Raw genomic sequence first — 27,670 nt, 5'->3', positions numbered from 1 at the left:
TCCCCCCGGGGATATGCTCAGGGACCCAACACAAATGAACTCCTGCTCTGGGAGGTCAGGAGGCAGAGGTGAGCAGGGACACAACACACAGGAACAAGTAGCAGGCACGACATGCAGGGCCTCGAAGAGAAGCCAAGTGTAGCAGGGCATGGGAGCATGGGGTGAGAGTAAGAGCTGAAGGAAGCAAGGCAGGGAGCAAGCCGTTCAGGCCTGGCAGCTTCCGGGACAGAGGCCCTGAGGTTGGAATGATCCTTCCACTTTCACTGCACAGGAAAGCGGAGCCATTGAGCTGTATTGAACATAAGTCCGGGCAAACGGATGGGACCCCAGCCAGGCTGGTGGTAGCTTGATGACCTTAGCATCTAGAAGGATGATGCATAGCTGTCTGAGAAAGAGCAGCTTTGGGGCTGACCTGACATGGAGTTTCAGCAGGGTAGTCTTGTTTGGTGGCACTCACAATATGTTGGGTTCCATTATCTCTGCCAGTCTTAACAAGGCGAGCCTGACAGTGCAGCCCACACAAGGGAAGAAAGATGGACACGTGCCCCGGAGCTCCCTGGCTGTGCACCCAATAGGCTCCCAAATTGGGAAAGCCATCGACGGGGAGTCTGTGCACCCCCAGGATACTGGGCTGGGGGGAGTCCTGCGCCCCAGGACCAACACTCCTTTGATTCCCCCTTCCCCTGAGGTCGAGGAATCGTGCGCCGTGGACCTGGAACGGAGATTCAGCTGCCTCTGGAGAGGGCGGCTCCGCGTGGGGAGGGGGCGCCCGGGAGCGTAGGCTCCGCCCCCCGCCCCCTCCGGAAGGGAAGGAGAGGCGACGGCCGGCGCGGAGCAAGCGAGCGAGACGCGGTGGCGAGTGCGGTTGGGGCGGCCGGCCGGGGACCGGGCGGCACCGAGCTGGTCGGAGCTGGCTAGCAGCCAACGCGATCACGTGTGCAGCCCCTCCTCTCGCGCCTACCTCCCCCGCGCGCCGCGCTCTCCATTCATAAATTCTCCTCCTGCTGCTACCGCCGCTACCGGGCGCCGGAGCCAGCCGGGAGCGCCGCGCAGCCGCCTGCCCGCCGCCCATGGGCCGCGCACCCCGGCGCTGAGGTAGGCGCGTGCGGGCCTGGGGTTGCACTGGGTCGGGCGGGGGGCAGGGCGAGGCCGCACGGCTAGCTCTGGCTAGAGATCTCCGGCCCTTGCCCGCGAGGCGGCGAGGCCGGAGGCTGAGAGCGGAGGAGCCGTGGTCGGCGTGGGGGCCAATCTTTAGCGCTCTGCACCCGAACTTCAGCGCCCGTGATAGGGACCCTGGCCCACGCCCACCGCAGCCTGTTTCCCCTTGAGAGATTCGGCCAGAGCCGTGGCATTTCCGCCCCCTGGCTTAGCCCGAGATTGAGACAAGCCCAAAGTCGGTTATCTGCATCTCACTTCTCGCCATCCCCATCTCCGGGGCCGGTTGGGGACGCGGGGGTGGGCGCAATGGTGAGCCCGATCCGGAGCCGAGACCCCGCGGGTCTTAAGGGTGGCCTGTGGCCAACCTTCGCCCTAGGTTCACGTCCCCGACTGCCCCCTAGAAGCCCACCTCCCTTACCCCTGGGCCTCCTACTGTCTTTCCTGGTCTCCTGTCAACGTCTCTGTGCCTCTGCCACCTCCTCCTCTAGCCTGAACTCATTTCCCGACCTACATAGAGGGGCCCCCTCCCCCATGGATGCAGGGGACCCGCGACCAGCCTCTGACCCGAAGTGCCGAGGACACCTGGCTTTTGCCAGGCCCCTCCCCTGCTATGGGCCTCGGTGCCCGCCTCCCTTCGTCCAGTTGGGTGAAAACCCCGATGGATTGGGGGCGCTGGAACCTGTGCACAGTCTCCCATTCCTGTGGGCAGGGGCCGCGCGCAGTGCCCACTCAGAGCTGCTGGTCATCCTGCCCCAGACTCCGTTCCCTGACAATCCAGAGTGCAGCCGCCGGTCCTTCCCACCGGGAGGGCGCATTGGGGAGGGCGGTCAGGTGCAACGTCCAGGCAGTCCCTCTGCTGAGATCTGAGACCCTTCCTATCTCGGTGCCCCCAGCGTCAGGCAGACGTGGAGCCGGCCGGCTCCGGCAGGGAAGGGTGCGGCGGGGGCACGCGAGCGGCCGGCACCGGCGGGCGGCGGCGGCAGCAGCCATCTTGCCGCCCCGGGCTGGCTCCAGCCGCCCCAGTAGGAGGCCTCCCTCCCCCGCGCCCCCTCCCCTCCCCAATGCTCCCTGGCAACCCGCCTCCCCCTCCTCCCCCCCCCCCCCCATCTCGGCCTGCTAGCTCAGTCACCATGGGAACCAGATTCTTGAGGGTTGGGAACAGATGCGCCTCCTTTGGCCTTGTCACTCCCACTAGCGCTGGGCGGAGTGAGTCCTGAACCTCCTGGAGTCGTGACCTGGGGATCCCAGGGCTCGGCCTCTCCGCCCCCTCCCCTGGCTGGACAGCCCGGCGGATGGTCCGAGTCCCGGCTATTTTGGAAGCCGTCTCCTGGGGCCGAGGCAGCCCCTCCCTCTCCCCGGATGGGGCAGGCCGGACCCCAGAACCCTGGGGTCTGGCGGTAGTGAGCTGATTCGGGTCTCAGTTTCCCCTCTCCTGGGCAGGGCTCCCGGCCTGCGCCACCTTGCCGGGCTGGCCCCACCGGCTGGGGAAGCTGGCTATTGGTACGCACGCGCCTCCTCCTTTACAAAGATGGGGACATGGAGGTCTGATCTGAGCCAGTGGGGGCTGCCTCGTGGCTCCCCCAGCACCACCACTCTGTGAGTCACCGCCCTGTGTGGGCCCCTGCTCCCGCTCCCGGGAAGGAAGACGGGAGAGGGAACGCGGGAGCTGGAGCTGAGCAGGCCCTGCCTCCGCCCCCCACCCCTCCTCCTAGCCTCATCATGCAGCCCACGGCCACCATGGCCACGGCCGCCGCCGCCACCACCACCGCCACGGTTGCCCTCACCACGACGTGGGACAACGCCACGGATCGCCCTACAGTGAGTGAGGGATGGGGGGAAAGGGGGGGACGGGGCTGCCAGAGGTCATGCCCACTGGCCCTGACCCCTGACCTGCTGGCCCCGCAGGCAGAGCCTGGCCCAATCCTGGACAGCTATCTGCTGCTGATGGTGGTGATGGCGCTCTTTGTCGGGGGCGCCCTCGCGGTGCTGTCGGGTGCGCTTCTGCTCTGCAGGCGCTGCTGGGAGGCGCACCGACGCCTCCACAGGTGCGCAGTCCCCTCTCCCCCACCCCCTCGGGGAACTGGGACAGGTCAGCGTGAGAGCTCCCCTAAGAGCAGGTGCAGGCATGCAGGCGTACTTCTAAAGGACAGTGCCCAGGCTCCTGTGAGCTCGGGATGCTGCCTGTTGGGAGCCCTGCTGGGGCCCCAGGGAGGGCAGCCAATCTGAGTCCTCAGGCCCACTGTGCTCTCTCGCTGCACTCCCCAGAGCCCCAGAGGAAGCAGAGAAGACCACCACCACCTACCTGGACAACGGTGCCCACCCCACCCAAGGTGAGGCTCCCTTCCAGGCCCTGTCCCAGCCTGTCTGCCCACACCTGGCCACCCCGCAGCCGCCCCCCTTGGGCCGCCTGACCATCTGTGTCTGTCTGTCTCCCCCACCAGACTGGGCGCGGCTCGATTCCGACTCATCTCTGTTTCCTTAAGCCCACGCGTAGGTGCTCACAGGCGCGTGCTGCGTGAGTGAGTGTGTGAGCGGATGAGCGAGTGCCCGTCCACCTTCCCACCCTGCCCCGCCCCTGGTGGTTAGCCGGGCCCTCTGTGCTCCCTTCCCAACCACTCCCCTCCCTAGTCGCCTGCCGGCCCACTCGTGGCCCACCCTCTCTTGGCTCTCCTCGCAGACCCCGAGTTCAGGGGGGAGGATCCGGAGGGTCAGGACACCGAGACCCAGCGCTTCTTGTCCACCAGCTCCACCGGCCGCCGGGTGTCCTTCAATGAAGCAGCCCTGTTTGAGCAGAGTCGGAAGGCGCAGGACAAGGGCCGCCGGTAAGGAGGGCCAGTGCAGCGGCTAACCTGGGAACTCGCCTTGCCGCCCCCGCCCTCCCCAGCACCTGGTGGGCAGTGACAGCGGGGCTGGAGAGGGCACTGGAGTGTGTGTGGGGGCCCGGCTTGCCCGAGGTGACAGGCAGGCGCGCTGGGCGCAGGTACACCCTGACGGAGGGGGACTTCCACCACCTGAAGAATGCCCGCCTCACCCACCTGCACCTGCCGCCCCTCAAGATCGTCACCATTCACGAGTGTGACTCTGGTGAGGCCAGTGCAACTGCCACACCACACTCCACGGTTGTCCCCAAGGCCAGCCTTGCCATATTCCAGGTGAGTCAGGTGGCAGGTGGCCCGGAGCTCAGGGGTGGGACCCCAACCCCACCCCCACCCAGCAGGCACCACCTTGCCCACCCACACCCTCCCCCAGCTGTGCCCCTCACCTCAGACTGGGAAGTGGGGCCTGGCCAGGTCCAGTGGGTGGGGGTCCAGCACGCCCCCTCACCCACCCATGCTCTTTGACCTGTCACTGCTTCCTCCTCCCCCCTGGCTCTGTCCCACAGCCCCCGGGGAAGGCCCTCACCGGCCGCTCCGTGGGCCCCAGCTCCGCCCTGCCAGGTGACCCCTACAACTCGGCCGTGGGCCCTGCCAACTTCGGGATCAGCCCCTCGGCCTCCAGTGACTCCGGGGAAGGCAGCTCGGTGAGGCCTCCCCAGCTCCGTCCTCTGCCCCTCTCCAGCATGGGTCAGCCTATGGGCCTCTACCTGGTCCCCGCCCCGGGAGGAAGAGGGTCAGGTTATACATGGGGCCCACGTGCATTTGGCTCACCTCCTCCAGGATTGTCCAGCAGCTGGAGAGGGCATGGTCAGGACCATCCCAGGCTGTGGGACAGGACACCCCCTACCCTGTCCTGTTCTGGGCTGGGCAAGACAGAGCTGGCCTTTGCCTGGAGAGCCTCTCAGGCAAGGTCTGGGGGTTGGGGAGAGGCCCAGCCCCCCCTGGTTTAGCGTGGCCCCCACCCAGCCCCAGCTCTCTGCTCTTCCTCTGCACTCCAAGTGAGTGACAAGTGGCCCAAGCCAGGCGGGCACTCGGGCAGCAGGGAGGGGTTAGCGGATCTCAGAGCATCTCTCTTCTCTCACAGCTGGACACTGGGGCCAGGAGCGCCAAGCCTGGTGTGCAGGGGGCTGCAGCAGGGCCTGGGGAGGCGGGCCCAGGCTCTGGGGCAGGCCCCGTCCTGCAGTTCTTCACCCGCCTGAGGCGCCATGCTAGCCTGGACGGGGCCAGCCCCTATTTCAAGGTCAAGAAATGGAAACTGGAGCCCAGCCAGCGGGCATCCAGTCTGGACACAAGAGGTGAGCTGCAGCCGCTGGTGGGGAGTGAGGCCCAGGGGGATGTGGAGCAGCAGGTGGCTCTGCACCGTCGGGGGGGGTGGGGAGGTGGTCCCCAGTCCCCACCCCAGACTGGCCAGCATCATCTGCTCACTAGTGGGCATCTGGCCCACAAGCTGGTCAGGAGGATGACCGGGGCTGCACACAGTGAGCCAGTAAAGCCAGGGCTTGTCCAGCTAGAGCGGACAACAGTGAGCTTCTCCCTTGAGGCCTCGTACAGTGTTTCTGGCGCTGTAGTCAGCTAGATGACATGTACTATGGTATGGCTGTGTGCCAGTAAAACTTTATTTACAACCACAGGTGGTGAGCCTTTGATGCTGCAGACCCCTCCTCATGGTGCCCTGGACACAGGGCTTCTAAAACCTCAACCCAGGGGCCATGCAGGTCGGGGGTGGCGGTGGCGGGTGTGGCACCAACTCCTGGGACCAATGCTGCTCACTGGAGCTCAGGAGGGCCAGGCTGCTAGGGCACTTACTGCCCTGGGTCCCAGTGCCAGGAGAGGCAGGGTGAGGGGATTAGGGACAGCACCTTGTTGGAGCCAGGCTCCGGCGCCATGGGGCGAGGGAGGGCTGATTTCTGGTTGAGTGCTCCTGGCCGGGAAGGGGAGGGGAGGGCTTGTCCTGCTGCCCCACTGGGAGCCTAGGTGGAGCCTGTAATTCCAGAGGTGATTACAGGCAAATGCACACAAGAAGCACGCAGAACCTGTCTGCTGGGTTACTACCATCCCCACCCCTGAGGCTCTACCACCAGTTTCCCTGGCCCACCAGTGAGGTGGGATCTGGAGCTGGCAGGAGAGAGCATCACCTCTCCCCCTCCCCTGTCCCTTACTTGGCCCTACCTTCACCCTTCAGCCAGGCCGTGTCTTACTTGATGACCAGGACAAGTCCTTGCTCTGGCCACACCTGCCTGCTGCCTTGGCACCTCCACGCATGCCCACCCTGGCCGCTGGGCTTGGTCCTGGTCTTCCGGCCCTCAGCACCTTCGTTTCCCAGCTGCACCACAGGGTGGGATAGACACTCACCTGGTCCAGGCTGGTGTCTGCTGGCCTGGCTCAGATGTGGGCAGTGGGCCTGGTGCCAGGAGGGACTTAGGCAGGTGGTCGGTTTTCCTTTACACAGGCTCCCCCAAGCGACACCACTTCCAGCGGCAGCGGGCAGCCAGTGAGAGCATGGAGCAGGAGGAAGGGGATGCCCCCCACGTGGACTTCATCCAGTACATTGCCAGCGCGGGTGACACCATGGTCTTCCCAAGCCCCCGCCCCTTTCTGGCCAGCCCCACCAGCCCGCCCCCCAGTCTCGGCAGGTATTTTTCAGTAGATAGAGGTGCTGGGGTGGACCTGTGGGCCCCTGCCCCATCCCATCCCCCATAGGTGGCCCCGAGGAGGGGCGGTCGAGTCCCTCTGGCTCCACAGTCTTCCTGGAGGCTGCCTCACTGGGGCCATCTCTCCAGCATGGGCCGCAGAAGGGAAGTGGGGGAGAATGGGCAAGGGTTGAGGGATGGGTGGGGCCCCTGCTTCCTGCTGAAGCCTAGGGCGTGAAGGTCTCTGCTGTGGACCCAGGGTACCTCCCGCTTGCTGGTGCTCCTGGGGCTGGACAGCTGCTACTCAGAAACTGTTGTGACCACTTCTGGGGGTGCCACCCTCTCCCTCAGCCTAAGGGCAACTCCCAGGAAACTCTGGGCCCCTGTCAGCAGGATGGACAACTGGACCCAAGGAGCAGGGCAGGCTTCCAAGTCCTGGGTGCTTCCTGGTCAGGGAGATCACAACACTTTCTATGTGTTATCTTCCTCCTGGGTCCCTGTCAATCTGTGGTGGGGGCCCCTGGAGGGGTCACCCAGGTGTCCGGGCTCAGGTGGACTCCACTTGGTCCAATCCAACCCCAGCAACCCCTTGGTACACGAAGTTCTTAGTAAGAAGGCATTTCCTGAGAAGAACCTTAACTCTTTCAGGGCGAGGGGCCAACCCCCTGCACTACCAGCAGATGCCCTGGTCACATTTTCTTTTAACATTTTATTTATTTTTAATTGAAGGATAATCGCTTTACAAATCGTGTTGGTTTCTGCCATACATCGGCATGAGTCAGCCATAGATATACGTGTTATACATATATCCCCTCCCTCTTGAACCTCCCTCCCATCTCTCCTGTAAGACCCTGGTTGAACTGGCAGGCGCCAGGACGGCTCTGGGTTAACCCAAGAGCATCCAGGCCAAAGTGGACAGGCAGCACTCAGAAACATCATCTTCCACAGCCCGGCCAAGCCTAAAGGGTTCCCATCTGTGCCCATCGTCCTGGACCGAGAAGCAGGGTGGTCAGGAGGGGGCGGGGAGGGGACGCGGGGCGGGGGGAAGAAGGGGGGCCAATGCAGCCTCCTGACTGCGGCCTGGTTTGTAGGCTAGAGGCAGCCGAGGAGGTGGGCGCCGCAGGTGGAGCGAGCCCTGAGTCCCCCCTAGAGCGTGGCATCATCGCGGGGCCTGAACAGCTACAAGACTCAGATGGAGAGCGAGACGCGGGGCTCGAGCAGGGCCCGACCATCTACCGCGATATCTGGAGTTTGCGCGCCTCGCTCGAGCTGCACGCGGCTGCCTCTTCAGACCACAGCAGCAGCGGCAACGACCGTGACTCGGTGCGCAGTGGCGACAGCTCGGGCTCGGGCTCCGGGGGCGCCGCACCCGTCTTTCCACCGCCCTCGCCGCCACCCACACCCATGCCGCGGCCGGCGGATGGAGAGACGGGCGGACCACGCAAGCTGCTGCAGATGGACAGCGGCTATGCCAGCATCGAAGGCCGCGGTGCGGGGGATGATGGGCCCCCTAGCGCGCCCGAGAAGCGCTCCTCCTTTACGAGTGCAGGCCGCGAGGCCACCGTGGGCTGCAGCTTCGAGAGCCCCGCACCAGAGACACCCGTCCGTCCCCGCAGCCCGCGTGCCTGGCCTCGCCGCGCTCCGCGCCGCGACTACAGCATCGATGAGAAGACAGACGCGCTGTTCCACGAGTTTCTACGCCACGACCCGCACTTCGACGACGCCCTGTCTGCCACAGCACGCCATAGGGCGCGCGCGCACCCGCACCCTCATGCACGCAAGCAGTGGCAGCAGCGGGGCCGGCAGCACAGCGACCCTGGAGCACGCGCTGCGCCCCCCACCCCATCCACGGCCCAATCTGGTGCCCCCCGCCCCGCGCGCGCACCCCTGCGCCGCGGAGACAGTGTCGACTGCCCGCCCGACGGCAGAGCAGGCGATGACCCGGCCACGTCCTCCATCCCCGTCATCGAGGAGGAGCCCGGTGGTGGATGCCCGGGGTCCGGCCTGTGCGCTGGGACCCCGGGTGCGCTGCTGGACAAGCTGGCGGCCAGCCTCGACGACAGGCTCTTCCCACCGCGGCTGGCCCAGCCGGTCGCCGTGGCCCCTGCGTTGGCCACGGCCGCGCCCACGTCCCCTGACCACAGCCCGGTCTAAGCCTGCGCCCCGTGCCCACCTCGTCAGCTTATTCGGCACCGGCGGGGCCCCGGTGCCGAACATACCTGGGGTGCGACGCCCCGGCGCGCCTGCGCTGGGACCGCGGGCCTGGAGCACCAGCGCGGTTCCCCAGGCGCCCCAACGAGCGCACGCACAGTCCCCTCCAGGCACTTGGTAGAGTCGACTAGAGGGAGTGTGGGGGATTCTAACCTTGGGGTCCCGAGGGCCACACTCAACTTCCCTTGGCCCCAGACTGTGGCCTCGGGGTGTTGACGGGGGTTGCCAAGTGCGCGGCGCTGCGTCTCTGGCACATAGATACGGAAAGCGCATGCGCAGGGCTTGCATCCAGACGGTGTGATACGGGCCTACCGCGCAATACGCATGCGCACAGCGCCTCTTCCAGAGACCAATGAAGCCTCGAGATTCGCTCGAAGCGCACGCGCCACGATTTGCGCCAAGACACAAGCGCAGGGACCGCAGGGCGTCAAAGCTCAATCTCTTGATTGAGCCGTCCCTGGCTAGGAGGTTAGCTCGAGGCCGCAGCCACCAACCCTTCGAAGCCGTTTACCTCACCGCGGCGAGTGCTCGCGGCAGTCCGCACCCCCCCCACACACCCCCGAGCAATAACCGCTGCCGCCGCCCCCAGCCCTGCACACGCCTTCCACCTCGCTCCTTCCCCGTGTCTGCACCCCACACCCGCCCTCCGCATGTTGAGCGGCCGCACGCCCCGTAACCGCTCCGTCCAAAGAGCCGCCAGGACTCACCAGTGTTTGAGACATAAAACCCAAATGGTCAAGGTTTCAAGTTTCCCAAGCTTTATTTATTGCCAAAAGATGGGGCAGCCCTCGCCAGCGGCCGAGTCGCCCTGCCCCGCCCCTCCTTTCGAAGCTTCCTGCAGTCTGTGTACCATCCAGTGATGGAATTTGTGTTCTGTTTTCTGGTTGATTATAAATATTTACTGCATACTCTTGCTTGCTCTGGGTTGTTTCTGGGGACCCGAGAGCGCAGACATCTTGGGGATAAGGGGATGAGGCACCCCCTAGCCACGATGCTGTGAAGCTGTGGGCCCTGGGCTGAGCAGAAGGGCCTGTGGAAATTTGGGGAGGCCGGGCTCCCGCTGAGAGCAGAGAGATCCAGCATGGCTAGAAGCAAATATGCCTAGGAGGCCCAGGTCTCCAGCAGGTAGCCCGGCCAGCCCCTCCACTGTGGGACCCACAAAGGGACCCAGGCTCAGGCTCAGATCCCCTGACAGCATGCTGCCACCCATAGTTCCCAAACATCCCTCACAACCACAGCTCAAATCCACCTGTTTTATTTTTTGTTTAAAAAATAAAAATAAAAAGGAACCAACCAAACAACAAACACAAGGAGGCCGCCTGGTTCCCTTGGGCATGGGCATGCATCTGGGTCAGCAGGCCTGCACATCATGCCCATCCCGCTGCGGCTGTGGTTGATATGAACACATCACCAGGTGTGGGAGGTGCTAACCAGTGGCAGAGTAAAAAGAGGAGTTGGGGTGGACGAGAACCAGTAGTCTCAACGTAAAGTGCATGGCGAAGGCTGGCATGGGGCCACGCCGGGCCCTCTCCCTCCTCCCCTAGCTGGGGGAAGGGGCTCAGCACAGGATTGCAGTCAGCAGGAGGTTGTGTCCACCGGCTACCGAGGGAGGGCCAGATTCCAGTCCCTGCTGTCCCCCAGCCACAGCCCTCCAGGACCCTCTGGCTTCCAGAGGAGCAGTCAGCACAGAGGGCGCTGTGGCAGCCTTCCTGGGCGGTGAGCAGCAGGCCAGCTGTCGATGGGAAGACTGAGCAGGACCAGGCCAGGCTCCTGGGGACGGACTAAGACCAGGACACAGGTGGGTCACTTCTGGGCCAAGCAAGGTCCTGTGTCACAGGCAGCATGCTCTCCCTGGATCCCTCCAGAGGGTGGGGAAATGGAGACCTAGTCACACAGTGCTGTCAGACACCTCCACTGGCCAGGGAGAGCTGCGCTGCCTCAAGGGCCCACCCCAGGAATCTCTGGTCGCCTGGTGGGATTAAGCAGGGCCCTTGTGCCACAGATCCAGGCCTCCCTGCAAAGAGCTTCTACCCTACCTGACCGGTTCTGATACTGGCAGGTAAGTTCTGTGGGGGCCATTTCAGGGGCAGCTCCCAGGGAGAGGGGGCATGGATGGACAGGGGCTGGACCCTCAGGCCTCCACCCCACTGCTCATATCCTGAGTGGCAATGAGTGTGCAAGCACCTGTGAGGCCCACCCAAAACACCCTTTGTGGACTGGGTGGTCAGGGCTGGGAGGAGGGAACAGGGAGAAATGACAGCCTCAGTCAGAGCACAGCCCCCTGCACTACCCCACCCCCCAAACTCCTCCAATGCCAGGAGCAGCCCTGGGCTGGACAGGAGGCAAGCCCCTCGGGTCTGCAAAACAGCCTGTCAGCTTGAGGGGCCCTCCTCCTGCACACACACCCCTCCAAGCCCCCGCCCCACACCAAGTAGCCAGTGTTCTGCAGAAAGTGACTTCCTTCAACTGCAACCCAGACCCCAGGAACAGTGACACAAACCAAGACAGTAGTGTCCACAATGTGCCCCACCCCCCTGACCCCTCTGGTCCCGGTCCCATCCTACCTGCGGGCAGCCACCCTCATTGCTGTTTGCAGGCCGACAGCCGGCGGATCTTGCTGCTGGCCGAGCAGGCCTTGCGGGCAGGGTTGGAGGCGGCGCTGGCCCGGCGCTCTGCCCTCGACCTGGTATTCAGCTGGGTGGTGTCGGTGCCATTCACGCACACAGCCTTGGGAAGGACCCGGTTCTGTGCGCTCCGCCCAGCCTCCTCCTCCAGAACCTGACCTTAAGAGGAGAGGGCCAGAGTGTGCTGACTGGGGATCCCAAAGCACACACACTCTGCATCATTCCTGCCTGAACCCAGGGCCCCCACCACCTGTCCCATCTGACCTGCCACAGGGCCTCATCCAGGGAGCGGGAGGGCGGGCCTTCGAACCAACCGACCAGAGTCAGGCCCAGCCCACGCTCACCTGCCCGTTCAGCTGTGAGAGGGGCTCCGCACTCAGGTGAGTGGGAATGTGGTGGAGGACCAGAGGCCTGGGGCCCGAGCCTTAGCTCTCTCACCTGGGTGAAGGCCAGAGCCCACTGGGCCCTGTGGAACACAAGTGGCTGTACTCAAGCCAGGCGTCCAGACTTGATGTCTCTCTCGAAACAGCCCACCCTGGTTCTCCATGCCAGGCACAAAAGAACACAGAGGCAGGTTCGGGCGCCTCCCATACCCCATGCCTTCCTGCACGGCCTGCCAGCCCTCACTGGTTCCTGGGGCCCTGCTTCGTGCCTGCTGAGCGGTGGGGGAGGGAGGGGTGCAGGAGCCCATGCTGACCACAGCACACCCTCCTCCCGTGGATACCAGGAAACCACCACAGCTGCCTCGAGCCCGTCTGGTCCTCACACAGGAATGAGTTTCCACCAGCGGCATGTGGGGCCTGACTCGGCCTCTGGACCTTACTGGAAGCCCCCTAGGCATGTGTACAGGCAGCAACTCAGGTCAGAACTCAAGAGCATGGCAGGGTGGGCGGGTGTCAGGAGCCTGCTCTAATGGGGGACGGGAGTGCCAGGGCGCCGAGTACCACAATGCTGCTCAGACCACCAGGGTTCAACCTCCAGCACAGCAACCAGAGCTGGGGGTTGGCCGGCAGGTAAGGAATCTGCTCCACTTGCCCTCAAGGCACCAAGGGCACTGGCCCAAGCAAAACCCCTCAGGGTGGGTGGCAGGACGAGGGACAAACCAGGGAGACCCTGGTGAGCAGATCATGAGATAGGACTGAGCACATCATAAGACGGGACTGGAGCAGCCCCAACACAGCCTGCCGTTGGCCTAGGGCAGTTCGGCAAGGGGCAGCTGCCTGATCCCGGTGCAGGCTTGTCCCCCATCTGGAGTACGGACATTTCTGGACTAGGGGTCTAGCTTGGGCCCAGACAACTGCTCTTGAACAAACATTTCACACCAAGGAAAAGTAGCCCAGGCCTCTGGCATAGGCCTTAAGGGACAGCGTGTAGTCAGTGCCCAGCGGGGCTTGGGGGGGGCCCAGCAGGGTCCACACTCAGCCAGCCAGACACCTGTCCCAGAGCCCCAGTGCCTCCCAAAAGAACACCTTGATCCTATCCTGCCAGGAACAGAGGTCCAGGAGGCCTGACTTTGGACTGGGCTGTGGCCGAGTTTCCCAGCACAGGGTCTCTGACCTGACCCCAAGACCCCAGTGGGAAATGGCTACAGCCAGCCACCATGCGCACCAGAGGCCTGACATGTCCTGGGAGTTTGGGTCCGTGCCCACAGGCCACCCTGCACACAGGCTCTTTCTACAGACAACACCTAAGTCCTGGCCGACGAGCCAGAAGGAGGCAAGCAGGACCTCACGTGCGATGCAGGCAGACCTTTATGCGGAGCCAGTGGAACCAGCCCTGGGGCAGCACAGAACCGCGGACGCGGTGGCGGGGCAGTGGCCCAGCCTCCCTCACACCCTGGGCAGGGTCAGCGAGAGCCCGCAGTGCACAGGGTGCGGGCAGGGCGGTGCTACACTAGGGCCTGGGCTCTGCCTGGAGCTCCTCCAAGGCCCTGGCCTCAGCTTCCTCTCCAGAAAGTTCTGAGCACGGGCTCTCCCGTGGGCCTCTCTCTCTAAGCCCTGCCTCAGACGCCTCCTCGCCACCTGGGGAAGAAGGCCAGGCATCAGCAGGGCACTGGCGCCAAGAGGGCCACTGGACCCTTGGGCAGAGCCCCCGGCCCTCCCCTCGATCGGGGCTCACCCGGCACTGTGAAGTCCTGAGTGTAGATGACGTCGTCCTCAATGTCGAAGAGCTCGTCGTCCACGTCGTCAGCACAGCCGTGCAGGTCCTCCAGGTAGGGCATCACTGTCATGCCCCGCCACCGGTCCTTGCAGTCCGCGCTGGGCGGGATGGGCACCGGCTGCTCAGCTGGTGGGTGCTTCTTCCGGAACCAGCTGTGGGAGCAGGGCATCAGGGTGTCCAGGATGGCTCCCCACACGGGCCCACCCTCAATTCCCACAGAGAACTACGTGGCGTGCAGAGATGGAGAAGGGTGGGGCCAACAGGAAAGACTGAGCCGGCAAGACCCCTGCACCCGACCCTCCCCCTCCAGCACCCAGCCGGGCCAGGGACTCACCTGTGCTGCCGGATCTGCTGTATGGAGAACCGCTTGGCCGGCTCATACTCCAGCATCCCTGCCAGGAGACCAGCCGGGGGCGGGGTCAGCGCGGGCAGAGGCCCCGCCCCTGCCTGGGAGGGGTGGGGGCGGAGGGCGTGGCGCATGTGAGCGGAGCCCCGCCCCCGCTGCAAAGCGAGATCAGGAAGGAGACCGGAGCAGGCTGGAACACAGGACAAGAGCCCACCCCAGGGATCCTGAACCTGTCCACACGTCCCAGGAAGACAAAGCACAGGGGTCGACCCTGCAGTGCCCACCCGGCTCTGGCCAGCAAAGCCGGTGACTGGCAATTCCTGCCGGAACCCCAAATCCCCAAGGCGGCAGCAGGAGAACCAGGGGCCTCCAGGGGGACACACTCTAGAACCTGTGTGAAGGCCTTTGCCTGGAACCCGGACATGCAGAATGGGCAAGGCAGCCCATAGGTCTTGCTGGGCTGCCCTGAGGTGGCAGGGCTACAGGGGTGCAGAGCCCACAGTCCCTGTCTGCCCGGCCCCCCGCAACCACCGCCCCCCGCAGGTGGCTCTGTTCTCAGAAAAGTGTAACTCTGGGATGCTGGCACTCAGAGCTGAGCCTGAGTGGTGCAGAAGAGGAAAGATCATGGTCACAGCCCTGTTGTGGGAGAGCAAAGGCAGGGCTGGGGTGGTGTTCCAGAGACCTGTGGGCAGGAGGCTCGCCACCCAGCTAGGCAAGACCTCTAGGCAGGCCCAGGCAGAGAGGACAGGACACTGCCTGGACCTGGGGGACAGGGACAACCAAGACCCTCCGCCATCTCATCAGCCAGACTTGGGGCTGCTTCTTATTTATTTCGTTGCACTGGGTCTTAGGTGAGGCATGAGATCTAGTTCACTGACCAGACATCGAGCCAGGGCCCCCTGCATTGGGAACTTGCAGTTGTAACCACAGGACCAGCAGGGAAGTCCCCCTAACTTGGGACTGTTTCAAGTGTTTTATGAGTGTGAAGGCAATAACAGGTCATCATCTGTGTCACTGGAGCAAAGAAAGCTTAAAACTGAGAGAATTCCAACCCATCAGTCCTCGATGAAGGAAGGTCTAAAACATCAGTCCTTGCTAGAGCTGGGGGAGGCTGGGGGTGTGTGGTGGGGGGTTGGGCTGTGAGCCTTCAAGGAACACTTGGGCAGGGAGGGCCAGGTCTGAGTCTGTGGGGCTGCCACCTCCCACATTCCAACAACACCCTGGGAGGGCGGGAGCCCAGTGCCTGGCTGCCAGGGTGACCCTGATGCGGAGGGCGGGACTGGGTTGCACCACTGCAGAGCACTTGAACTGCAGCTGCTCAGCTTCACTTCACCTTCACTAACAACCAGAGAACTGGCGTGACTCCGTCATCAGGAGGCTCCGGAGCCACGCAGGACTGTGAAGCTGCTTGTTCATCTGTAGGCCACATACAGGCTAAAGCACGGATTAGGTGTCCGGCACAAGCCGAACGTCAGGTCAGTTACACAAGGCCCCAGGATTGCGGGCAGAGGACCTAGGACGGTACCAGTCACACAGGCGATATCCTGGATGTGCTGTATCATCAAAACTAACTTCACCAGGGAGCTCCCTGCCAGTCCAGGAGTGAAGACTCTGTGCTTTCACTGCTGTGGACCTGGGTGCAATCCCTGGTCAGGGAGTAGGATCCCATAAGCCACGTGTGGTGTACAAAAACATAAAACACTAACTTCAGCCAAACCCCAGGATGCTGGTGTGGCTTTATGGGGGCCACCTTGGGTCAGGCTCCTGTGGGGGGGGGGCAGTGCCACCTACTGAGCATCCTGGGAACTGCAGCAGAAAGAGGTCCTGCAGGAGACCCCCCCACTCACTGTTACTTCCCCCAGGGATGGGTAATCAGGACAGGGTGGAACCAAGACCCAGGGCAGGTGGCAGAGCCCAAAGGAGCCAGCGACCCCTCCCATGCTCCACTCGGGCTGCTCTCCAAGCCTGGCTAGGCTGTGCCCACCTCCCATGGCGGGGGTGCAGGCGGCTGCAGCACAGAGATGGCTCAGCTCTCAAGAAGCCAGTGGTCTATGGAAGACCTTCGGGAGCCCCCACACCTGCAGCCTAGCATTCACCCTGAAGGCCTCACCTCTGAGCAGGTCTGAGAGTGGGGGCCCACAGTCCCCCGGTATGGTGTAGTCCCCCTTCCCGATGTTCTCAAACAGCTTGTAGATGTTGTCGCCCTCGAATGGGTACAGGCCTGTTGTGATGTTGTAGCTGTGACCCAGGAGGACAGACCAGTCAGAGCCTGCCCTGTGGCCCTGGAGCCTCTGCCACACTCCCCCACCCCCACTACACACACACACACCCCACCCCCTGCAGGGATTGGACGTGAGGACGATGGTCTGGAACACACAGTGCTGCTGGCTCACTGTGAAGACACGGAAAGCCACTGGACTGCGCGCTCTAACAGGATGGGTCAGGGGACATCTGTCAGTGAGCTCTCAGTGGAATAAAACGGATGCCTCTTTGCCCAGACCATTGGCTGCCTCACGGGGCTGCAGCACCAACTCGCCTTGGGCGGGAGAACACAGGCCCCCTCGCTGCTGCCGGGCTTATAGAGGGATAGATGCAAGGCAGTCTGGGTGGGAGCCAAGCATCACTGGCGACTTGTGGTATCTTTAAGAACTCAGGCCCAGGAGTCAGGACAGAAAGCCTCGCCCGAACAGTGATGGGTGACTCACGCAGAACACCAGCACAAGGCCGAGGTGGGCAAGAGGACAACTGGTCCCAGTGCATGTGCCCCTCCCCACAGGCCTCCTGACCGTGGCCTCCCCAGACATAGGGGACCTGCCAGGAGGGGCAGGTCGTGAAGGCCTGGAGTCTGAACCGAGTGCCTGGGGCTGGGTTGGGTGAGTTAGAGGGACCCTGGGCTAAAGGCACCAGGCCCAGGGCACTTACAGTGTGACTCCAGCTGACCAGATGTCCACCTTGAAGCCAGAGAAGGTGTCCAGGCCATTGGCAATCTCAGGTGGCTGGAATGCTGGAGAGCCCTGGCTGGTCCGGCACGTGTCATCCTCAGCAAACGGGTGCAGTGCCTGTGGCAGCGCCAGGTAGCCCTTAGGAAATGGCCCCAGGGACTGGACCCCGTGCCCCGTCCGCCCCGGGCCCCCCTACGCACCTCAGCCACACCCAGGTCAGAGATCTTGAGCGTGCCACCAGTGGTGAGCAGCAAGTTGCCGGGCTTGATATCCTTGTGCACGATGCCCTGGCTGTGCAGGTATTCCAGGCCGTCCACCAGCTGGCAGAAATACCTGCGGGCACAGCTCTGTGACCACCACCCAGGGCCAGCCACCTGGGCTGTGCTGTCACCCTAGTCTCTGGCCTGGAAAGAGCCATGCTGCTCACCGCCCCTGCCCCCCGTCCCCTCCTACCACAGGCCAGCTGGTCCTCCAAGCAACTGGGGGCTGACTCTCCAGGAGAAGTTGGCCTTGGGGCAGTGAGGCCCAGTCAGGGGCTCCCCCAGCACCAGGAGGCCTCACAGCCTCAGGCAACGGGCATGCAGGGCAGTGTGTGTGCAGAGAGGAGCCAGTGGGCTGTCACAGGGCATGCACAGCAGCCAGGGTACACAGTCGCAAACTGGGCGCCAAAGCCCTGAGTTTTAAAACACACTTGAACTTCCATCTCACTCGTGCTCAGAATAACCTCTCTGAACACAGGACCAGGTCCCTTAAGGCCCTGGCCCTGAGTGACCTGCAGGGGCAGGGGCAGTGGCGGAGCTCGAGCTCACTCACCCATGGGCCTGGCACACAGGGAAGCGCTTCTCGGGCACACTGTCCAGCATCTCCTGCATGCCACACACGCAGTACTCCATCACCATGTACGTGGGCCGTGCTAAGGAAAATACGCAGCAAGCACCCCGCTCTGGACAGGACGGGCCCTGGGACACAGACAAATGCTGGGGGTGGGGCTGCACCAGAGGAGTGAGTGGGAGCACTTGGGAGGGATCATGGGCATTGCAGTGGATCCCCACCTCTCCACAGATCCTCCAGCGCCTTCCTGTGGAGCTCTGTGCCGCCTCCGGGCTCAGGCCACACAGCCCAGCATGAAGGCCCCTGGTTGTTCCATCCCAAGGAGGAGCTTAAGCCTCGCCCCCAAGGGGAGTGAGGGATAGAGGCCCATGGGGGCCCTGGGGAAGAGAAGGCTGGAGTAGTGGGGGGGTGGGGAGGGAGTGAGAAAGGGTGGGAGCCAGGGTCAGGTCGAGGCCCCCCAGCCACACCTCTTTGTGAAAAGCCCAGTAATTCTGCATCTAAAAGGTCAGAGATAGACCCCTCAGCAGGACCCCAGGCCCCTAGACCTGGCCTCTGGGAGTCGCAGCTCAAGAGGAGAGGGGAAGGCCAAGCAGACTGCCAATATGCCCACCCACCCGTGGGGACATGCCCAGCTCCCCACCCCCTGCAGGATATATCTTCTGCTTCTCCTCGTTGTACAGCACATCCACTAGCTGGATGACGTTCCTGTGCCGCAGCCTCCTCAGCAGCTGGATCTCCCTGGAGAGAGGACGGGTGGTCAGTCGAGTCCCGGCAGCCCGGGCGCACCCAACATGTGGAGGGCACCGCATGGAGGGTGCCAGGTCTGCCAGAGCCCAGCAGGGCTTCAACACAGCAACAAGACCAGGAACGTCCAACACTTGGACTGAAGATGCATGGAGACCACAGCAAGGGCGCACAGGGGCAGCACAAGGGGTGTGGGAGCTGGGACTCCAGAGACAGCCTTCTCCACCCCCACCCCCACCCCGTTGCCAGTGCAGCTCCTGAGGATTCTCTGCAGGAGTCGGTGGTAGTAAAGGCGGAAAAGTCAGAGGTCTGTGAGGCGGCTTCGAAGAACGCCGAACAGTCACCAACTGACCCAGCACCTTCACTCAGGGTATGTGCCTTGGAGGACTGAGAACATGCGACATGCGCACATGTGCTCATGGCAGCACCATCCATGGCATGGAAGCCCAAGGGTGGACACAGTGTCCCTCCACACCCAGGAGCATCCCTCAGCCCTGAAAAGGAGAGAAGCCCTGATACTTGCTACCACATAGACGGGCCCTGAGAACACGATGCTCAGTGAGAGAAGCAGACACAGGACACGCAGGGTGTGATCCCACTGATGGGAAACGTCCAGAACAGGCTGATCCACAGACACAGAGAGTGGGTTCCTGGTTGTCAGGGGCTGGGGAGGGGATAGAGTGACAGAGGAGACAGGGCTTCTTTTTGGGGTGATGGAATGTCCTGGACCTACACAGAGATGACCATTACTAAAAAGATACCAAGTGCCACGAAACTGCATGATATGTGAGTAATACCTCAATAAAGGTTTTGTAAAGTTCTCACCAGGAAGCCCATGCATGATACATAAGATATCAGGGCAGGTGAGGGCCCGCCCTCTTGAGACTCAGCTCCCACCCCTCTCACTGTCCACATTTCATGAAAAGGTCGCCTATTCCAGAAAACCCACACCCCACCCTCACAGACCAGTGCACGATCCTGGGCCCTCATAGTGGAGGTCCTCCTTCCACGCGGATCATGGCCCGGCACTCAGAGCCCCCACTTCCTAGAGCCAGTGCGCAGGAGGCCCTCCACTTGCAGGAGGAAACACAGCTTCACAGTGGCTTCTTGCAAGCCCACTGGCTGCTCCGTCCCTGCCCAGGGTCCCCTCTAGGCCAAGGGGATGCACATCTAAATTCTCCTCTGAACTGAAGCAGGGGGAGGTGACTCAGAGGCTGAGCCCCGGGTTCACATCATCTGGCCACCAGGGTGAGCAGGGACCACACACACGGCAGCTCCACCTGGGTACTGACCCTGGCTGTGCGGGCTCTGTGGGTACGTGGGGAGCAGACTCTGATGTGAGGAGTCCCCCTACATCGTGACACAACCACCACGATGTCTCCCAGTATCTCTGGGTGTCCCTGGGGACAAGGCAGTATGGTGAGTCCTGGTGGGTGGGAGCAGACTCCCCAGCCTGCCTCTGGCAGGGCCTCCCTCAGCCTGCCCAGCTTGGGCCCACTGTGGACCAGCAGGTCCCACTCACTCCTGCAACAGGCCTTCCCAGGCTGCTGTGGGCCAGGCACTGGGTCCGTGGGCACCCTGTCCTGGGGGTCCCCTCAGACGCTCCAGGCCCACCAGCACTCCTTGGCAGTGGCCCTGTGCTCCCAGGCTTCCTTCCCCCATCATCTCATAGCTCTGACTCCCAGCCTGCTGCCGGCTCCCCAGGGCCAGAGCTCAACTGTGGTGACTCAGGGCCCCTCCCCTGCCTTTAAGTTCTCCACCCCTTCTATCCGACGGAGAGGTGGACACCCCAGGCCGCCCAAATGGAAGCCTTTGTCCTGACAGTAGTGACGAGGCCTCTGGGGTCTCTGCCGCGTGCTGCCTGGTCGGAGTACAAAGCAGCTCCTTGCAGAGGTGCCAGGAGAGAGGGCCCCAGGGAGGGGTCCTGGGGCAGCTCCCTCAGTGTTTGATGTCTGCTAAGGTAACTGGCCAGCAAGGGCACCCACCACGGGGACGGGATTTGCAGCCCAGAGGGGAAAGCGGCACATGGTGGCAAACTCAATAGAGAGCCCGCAGGCTGGGGCGGGGATGGGACACAGGGCCCAGTGCAGACCAAACTCCTGAGGCATAGGGACAGCTCAGGTGACCATCCCCATCAGCCTCCTGAGAAGTGAGTGAGCCCGATGTCAACACCAAGGAAGGGGCAACACCACCAGGGAAGGGGTCACGGTGTCAAACTCTATAAGAAGAGAATTGCACGCCCACAAGGCCAGGACTGCAGCGTAGACAGCACAGACACACACTCCGAGTGGGTGAGGGGATGCAGGAGGATCCCTGAAACATGCACTGCAGGGGCCGAGATGTTCTCGTCACCTAGGAATAGCACCACTGGCCAGAGAAAAAGAAAAACATTATTTAAAGAAAGAGGAAAGCCGGGCGCTCAGCCAGGATGCAGGAAGTGAAATGAGAGGAAGCAAGCCTTCCGGTCCAGCCACAGTTGCTCAGGGCAGGCATCGCAGGGACCTGCCTGTGGTGCTGGGAGCAGAGTGGAGCTGGGGTGGGCTCGCTGACCGCCCACAAGGGGAGGGCAATGAAAGAGCCGCGTCCTAAAGCACTGGAGTTCACAGAAGAGTGCAGCTGCCCCCATGGCAACCCACCTCAGGGCCCCGGGACCGGCCACCTCGTTCCCTCTAGATGCTGACCGGTCCACAGAGAGCAAGGAAGGGGTGATGGCTGCTCTGGCCGAGGGACACTGAGCAAGACCCCCTCACCCCTTGGTCCTTCTGCTGATGCTTCCAATCATGTGGCGAGGGGCAAGAGACGAAAATGAGGAGAAACTCAAGAAAAGTGAAGTTCAACACAACACGTGCTCGCACAACTGCCAAGCACCACAATTCCTAATGGGCATCAACAGGGGATGACCCATGCATCCACTGATGGGGATGGATACACATGTCCACACACAGGGGCAACAGGAGTAGATAACCCACACGTCTACTGCTAAGGATGGATACACACGTCCACACAACACACCCACGGGCATCAGGAGGGGATGACCCACACATCCACTGATGGGGTCAGATACACATCCCCCCCCACACACGGGCAGCATCAGAAGCTCTGACACTCGCTATCATGTGGATGCACCTGAGAACACGAGAGGAGCAGACACAGAACACATAGCGTGTGATTACACTGATGGGAAACGTCCAGAACATGCCGATCCACAAACAGAGAGTGGGTTCCTGGTTGTCAGGGGCTGCGAGGGGGAGCAGGGGTAACTGATGACAGGGATGGGGCTTCCTTTTCGGACATGGGCTGTTCCAGAACTAGAGATAGGTTGTGGTTGCACTCTCCAGGAAAGTACCTGACCCTGAGTTACCTGCTCACAGCTGAGTTTCAAATCATGTAAAACGTGTCTCACTAAAGCTGTTCAGAGAACATGCCACCTCCAGCTGTGTAGTAGACACATGATGATGGGCGACTGGGCTGTGACTTCCAACAGGCTTCTGGGTGAGGGGCCAGCGTCCCCCATGCTCTAGCCTGGGCTGTCCCTATGGCCCCTGGGCTCCATTGCATATAGTCACCCCTAAGTCAGGACATGCAATGAGATCCTGGGTGCCTCAAGGAGCAGCTGTGCCCTAGTGATGACAGGTGGCCTCAGGGAGGAAGCTTTACCAATACCTGGATAGTGGGGGTACCAGCAGATGCCAGGACCTGGCAGAGGCCACTTGGGATGGGAACGAGGGCCAGGAAAGTCCAGGCTAGGCTACAATCCCAAGTACTCACTCTCGGGTCCAAGAGCCCACCAGTCACCACTGCTGGCCTGGAGACTGGCACTGGGCACTTGGGCCAGGACGCAAGGCAGGAGCACCAGGAACACTGATAAAGAAGGAGGCTGGCAGGGCCCCAAGTTGCCAGTCCCGGCTCTGCACAGCTCACCGAGCACATGCATCAGGCACACAGCAGGCACAGGCCCTGAGCTGCCCTCTCACAGAGGGAACGTGGGGCGGGAGCATGGAGACTGTCCCTGCTTCTCAACAGCTGATGGAAAAGCTCACAAAGAATAGGACCTTGTGACAGGTGAGAATCCTGTGAGCTGGGCCCATCTGCCCTCCCAGGGGTCAGGGCAGAGGGGTGTGTACCCACCATCTGTACAGGCATGAAGCCCCAGGGCTGCTCCCAGCCAGGGAGGCACCAGCATGGCCTCTGTGGCTGACCGGAAAAACAAGCAGATACAACTTATATGGAAAATGACCCTTTTCATTCAAAAGTCCTTGGATTGGTAAAGAGAAGTTCAAAGGTGTCAGTGTTAAAATGACAACTGCTTTCTTTTTCACTTCTTGATGCTTTTCTGAATGTTCCTATTTTACAACAAGAACAAGTTAGCAGGACTTCCCTGGCAGTCCAGTGGCTAAGAGTCCAAGCTCCCAATGCAGGGGGTCCAGGTTCCATCCCTGGGTCGGGAAGATCCTGGAGAAGGGCATGGCAATACCCTCCAGTAGAAAACCCACGAACAGAGGAGCCTGGCAGGCTACAGTCCATAAGGTTGCAGAGTCAGACATGACTGAGAGACTTACACACATAAAAAAAGAACAAAGAGGGACAAGCACAAACCACAGCAGCCCTCCTGGGAGGAGTCACAGGAGGGGAGACTTCCTCTGTCACACACTGCATTTCGTAAGGAATGCGTCCATCCCAACTGGAGCTGCGGGACTCCTGAGGCTTGTCTGGAAAGTTCTGGACACTTCACTCCATGAGAAGAGTCTGGAGTTGAGTTTATTAAGTCTCTCCAAGACAAAGGAGCCTTTTTTCTTCTTTGTAGCTGCCTGCCAGCAAGGCTGACCCAGAAGCCTGGATCTTGGGGCCCTGCTTGAATGCCCGCACAGAGCAGTCCAGCACATATCGTCAGGATTCAGGACAAGGGAACAGGGCACTCAGAGCAGGGCTCGCCCTCATGACATTCAGGAAGGAGGCACGGGGGTTCTAACCTGAAGGCACATACCCAGCAGGCCCTCCCAGCACCAGCCCACAGGTGGCCAGCCGGCACGGGGCCAGAGCTGAGCTCCGAGAGGGGAAGACCTGTGCCTCTGGGGCTGAGACGGACAAAAGGGCCCGACCCTGCAGCTGTGGCACCTCACAGCAACTCCCAGGCCGCTGTGGATGCCAACCACCCTGCCTCCCCAGGCTCAGTCTCCCCAAGGCTTCCTCCAATGGACACTGTCTTCACAGTTCCAGAGACCACAGCTGATGGCTCAGGAAACCAGAACTGGGAGCCGTGATCTTCCGTCGGATGGCCAAGCAGGAGGGAATCTCTGGGTGGTGATCGCCCTGTAACTTGACCTTGGGCACATACATTTGCAGATGGGGAGGGGCTACCTCAGGTGTGCGTCACCCTTTGGAAGAACTGGGCACTCACCCACCTGACACCTCTCCCTCATCTCAGGGTGGGGCATCTGCAGATGTTCCGGGTGCCCCACTTTCTCTGAAGCCCCCGGGATGGCCAGCAGTGGCTGGGGTGGCCCTAACCAAACATCAATTGGTGCTGGAAATGAGCCTGGCCCCTCCCAGCTTGGGATGCAGCAGAGCATAAGGCACCAGACACTAGGGCGACCTGCGCCAACTCCATCCAGGAGGGCTTGTCCAGGCTGGAAGAGTCCAGCACCCCACTCCTGGGACAGACCAAGGAATGAGGCCTAAGAGGAGCCAGGAGGACAAGGACCAGCCCTGGAGAGAATGTGTGTGTGTGGGGCTTCCCTTTCTGCCAGCAGCATCCAGAAGCCCACTGGCCCTCAAACCACAGTGGTGGCCAACTGGTAGCCCGAGGGTCACCTCTTCCCCACACACTTCTGGATTAAGAAGAAAAGGTGACTCAGAGAAACAGGGAGTGGGGATTGGATCAGAAGTGTGGCCTAACTTAGCCTGCAGGAGGGCACTGGCACCCACTGTCACCTGGCCTGTCTCACCCAGGACACTGGTGGCCCCTGCCTAACCCTCACCATGCAGGTGGCAGATGTGCACAGAGAACTGGCTGGGCTGGCTCTGGGACGCCTGGTCCTGCCGTTGCTGGGGGTCCATGGCTGGGGCACAGTCTGCAACCGGTCTGGCCCCACTGCCCTGCTCTCCAGGTGTCCCACAGCAGACAAAAGCAGCTGGGCGCTCACTGTCAAACTGCCCGGAGAGCAGGGGGGCTGGGGGGAGGGGTGAGAGTGATCAGGGAGCAGCACTCCCAGGACCGGCCAAGGTCACCAGCCAGTCCTGCCGCCTGGCCCGTTAGATAAAGCCTTGGGCTGGGGTAGGGTGGGATCCCCAGGCAGCAGAGATAAGGAGAGGGTGTCCCCTCCCAGAACTAGCATAAAGGACGGAGGCAGGGCTCCCACCGCCTTGGGGATGCCTATGGCCAGACAAGCGCCTGAAAAAAATCTGTGTAAAAAGTTCGCCTGGACACAAGCCGACCCCCACTTCTCAGGAGCCACCGAGCCTGCAAGTCGTGGATGTGTCCTGTGGCACATCCCAGGCGAGTGAGAAAAGGCCAAGTTCCCCTCTGCAGACTGATAAACCGGTGCAAACAATTATTTTTGGCAACCGCAGCGTCCCCCTCCAACAAGGTAAACAAATGGCGTGTCCCGTCCCTAGTAACAGCCTCACGCTGGGACGAAACCTGCTGGCGGCAGGCAGAGCCCTTTCCGAACCCAACTGCTTTTGGTTTTCCGAAGCCAAACCAACGCTGGCCGCCTCCGCCGGGTACCTGAGCCCTCCGGACAGCTAAGAGGGCACAGAAGGAGAGGGGCGCCCCCTTCCGAGGAGGGCCCCGCCGCGGCTGAGAGCAGGACGCAACGAGCGATCCTGACTTCACTAAAGTTCCCCAAAGAGTTGCCCACGACTCTCCCTGGCTGGTCGACTCGGGTGCTTAAGGAAACGGAGGACGGAAGAAAATAACCGAGAAGAGAAGGGAAGAGGAAGGGAGGGAAGGGGGAAGAAGGGGGCCGCCCAGCGGCGCGCGTCCCCACCCAGGAAGCCCGGACTTACTTCTTCACGTTGGCCTCCCCGTTAGGGATCCTCCGCAACTTCTTCTTCTTGAGGATTTTGACGGCTCTTCTGCACAGTGTCTCCGAGTCCAGCACCTCCTTCACCTTGCCGTACGACCCCTCCCCCAGCAGGTCCCCCATCAGGTACTTTCCGATGAGCTTGGCCCGCTTGCGGCGGGGCTGGTAGATGACCTCGGTGGAGTCGATCCGGTGGATGAATGTGTCCATCCCCACCGACATCAGCTCGCCCTCTGTAAACATGCCCAGTTGCTGCGGGTCCGCCACCTCCATCCTGAACTCCAGGCCTCCGACTCCGGCCGGCGGTCCCTTATCCCCTTTGTGAACTTCGCGGGGAGCGGTTCTTCCTTTTGTTTCTCCCTCCCCGCCCCGCCTCAAAATTCCCTTCTCCAAAATTAAAAGTCAACAAAATCGAAAAAATAAGAGAAAAAGAAAAAAAATAACAAAGGAAAACCCTCTTGGAAAAGAAACGATTGTACTGAACCTAAGTTCAAAAGGCGCGGCTGGTCCAGAGCCCGGGCAGCCGGGCGTGCGCAGCGTCCCAAGTTTGGGGGCCACCCGACCTCGGAGCTTCGGGGCGGGCAGGCGCGTCCACGGGGGCCCTCGGGAGGCCGGTGGGGCCGGGAAGTGCTAGGTCATCCTCCAGGGACTTTAGACCCTCGAACGAACACGGACGCGGCCGGGCCGAGTCTTCTCCGCGCCGTCCATTACCAGCGGGCCATGGCGCGCGCCCGGGGTCCCGCGCAGGCCAGCTCTGGGGCTTCCAGAGCTGGACAGGTGAGCTTTGCCGGGAGCAGGGCGCGCAGCTCGGGGGCGTCTCCCGCCGTCCGGGGCGCCCGGGACGCCGGCAGGTGCGTATCCGGAGCGCGCGGGGCACCTTCGTCCAGCTCGGCCGGCTCCCGCCAGCGCCGGGGCTGCCCGGGGCCCGCCGGCTGCAAGGAGCAAGGCTCGTCCAAACCAGCCGTCGCCCGGGCGCCCGCACACCGGCCCGGGACACCCAGCGACCGCGCGGGCCCGGCGGGCGCCTCGCCCCAAACGGCAGCCCGCGCTCGCTCTCCGCCCGAACGCCGTCGGTCGCGGACAGCGGGGCGCGCGGGGCTCCGGGCAGCCGAGGCGGCGCAGGCCGCAGGCCCCGGACCGGGGTTCCCGGAGTTGCCGGGGCCCGGGCGGCGCGTATCGCGCCGCGGCCGCCGCGCGCGTGGAGCAGGCGGGGCGGCGCGGGGGCCCAGCCCATGCAAAGCGGCCGCTCTGCCGGCCGGCGCCCGCCGCCGCTACCGCCGCGCCCCGCCTCAGTCGCGGGCGCCCCGGGCCTCCTCCCCCTTCCGCGCCCGACACGCCGCCGCCATCTTGTTTACCTCCTCCCCCGCCCTGCACCGCCTCTCCGCCGCACGCCCGCCGCGGGCCCGCCCCTCGCGGCGCCGACGTGCACGCCCGTTGGCCGAGCCTACCAGCCCCGTCCCCTCGGCGAACCCTGCCGCCACCGCCCATTGGGCCATCTGGACCCAGGCGGGCCCCGGAGCGGGGATTGGTTCTCGTTCGGCCCCGCCCCAGGGGTGGTTACTGCTCGCTCATTGGTCCGCGGACACGCCCGTCAAGTGGAGGGGGCGGGAAGCAAGTGCGGGGAGGTGAGGCCGTGGCGTTGACCTGGGAGGGGTTGAAGGCTGGGGTTGGAGTTCGCGAAGGCCGAGGGTCGCCTCGGAACCGGGAGTCGTGGGAGGGAGGGTGTCTGAGCACAGCCCTGGCTGTCCCGGATACGGCCCACAGATGCTGGTGGGCGCCTGCTAGGGCCTGTCCCCCGAAATCTCTTTTGAAGCGAGGTGAAGGGTCAAAAAGTAGCCGAAAGTGGCCAATTGAAGGCAGAAAGCCTTTATTAAGCATCTCTCAGGCCAGACGGGGCGAGAAGTGCGCTGGACCGTCTCTACCCTAAAGAATCTCACGGGGTAAAACGCAGTACTCAGCTGGCATGGTGCCAGCAAAGTGCTTTGGATGAAAAATACAGAGATGGCAAAATACTAGGGCTTGATGAAATTGAAAATTCCTCCAGGCCTGTGGGTTTTTTCTACCTTTCTGTTTTTTATCACTTGATTATTTTGCCAGAGCAAACTGCTTGAGTGGGAACGGTG

At 62.6% G+C, this 27,670-nt stretch overlaps 2 protein-coding genes across 12 annotated transcripts; one reads left to right on the top strand and one right to left on the bottom strand.

The window, feature by feature from the left end:
* Window positions 1–550: 550 nt before the first annotated feature.
* Window positions 551–9,038, top strand: CBARP (CACN subunit beta associated regulatory protein). 5 transcript variants are annotated; one of them, XM_070374275.1, is made up of 10 exons: window positions 551–1,095; window positions 2,871–2,976; window positions 3,064–3,203; window positions 3,424–3,488; window positions 3,836–3,980; window positions 4,215–4,310; window positions 4,582–4,678; window positions 5,119–5,329; window positions 6,484–6,667; window positions 7,756–9,038. In XM_070374275.1, exons 2-10 carry the CDS (start codon window positions 2,878–2,880, stop codon window positions 8,816–8,818), a joined length of 2,100 nt encoding a protein of 699 aa, XP_070230376.1. In that variant the 5' UTR covers window positions 551–1,095; window positions 2,871–2,877; the 3' UTR covers window positions 8,819–9,038. The 5 variants fall into 5 exon arrangements, with proteins under 5 accessions (XP_070230376.1, XP_070230375.1, XP_070230377.1 ...); XM_070374274.1 differs by lacking the exon at window positions 3,064–3,203 and adding an exon at window positions 3,600–3,673 and having other exon boundaries at window positions 552–1,095; window positions 4,139–4,310; window positions 4,541–4,678; XM_070374272.1 differs by having other exon boundaries at window positions 555–1,095; window positions 4,139–4,310; window positions 4,541–4,678.
* Window positions 9,039–10,114: 1,076 nt separating this feature from the next.
* Window positions 10,115–26,897, bottom strand: STK11 (serine/threonine kinase 11). 7 transcript variants are annotated; one of them, XM_070374277.1, is made up of 10 exons: window positions 25,531–26,895; window positions 18,433–18,516; window positions 17,761–17,850; window positions 17,148–17,280; window positions 16,928–17,064; window positions 16,116–16,243; window positions 13,994–14,051; window positions 13,618–13,811; window positions 11,440–11,653; window positions 10,115–10,656 (listed from the first exon to the last, which is right to left on the bottom strand). In XM_070374277.1, the coding sequence occupies exons 1-10, from the start codon at window positions 25,818–25,820 to the stop codon at window positions 10,434–10,436; spliced, it is 1,551 nt and encodes a 516-aa protein (XP_070230378.1). In that variant the 5' UTR covers window positions 25,821–26,895; the 3' UTR covers window positions 10,115–10,433. The 7 variants fall into 7 exon arrangements, with proteins under 7 accessions (XP_070230378.1, XP_005890515.1, XP_070230379.1 ...); XM_005890453.3 differs by having other exon boundaries at window positions 10,517–10,656; window positions 11,440–11,658; window positions 25,531–26,894; XM_070374278.1 differs by having other exon boundaries at window positions 10,590–10,726; window positions 25,531–26,897.
* Window positions 26,898–27,670: the final 773 nt, after the last annotated feature.

The sequence above is a fragment of the Bos mutus genome, chromosome 7 (genome assembly GCF_027580195.1).
Source record: "Bos mutus isolate GX-2022 chromosome 7, NWIPB_WYAK_1.1, whole genome shotgun sequence".
NCBI lineage: Eukaryota > Metazoa > Chordata > Mammalia > Artiodactyla > Bovidae > Bos > Bos mutus.
The sequence above is the reverse complement of the archived record's forward strand: the minus strand, read 5'-3'. Positions and strand labels throughout refer to the sequence as shown.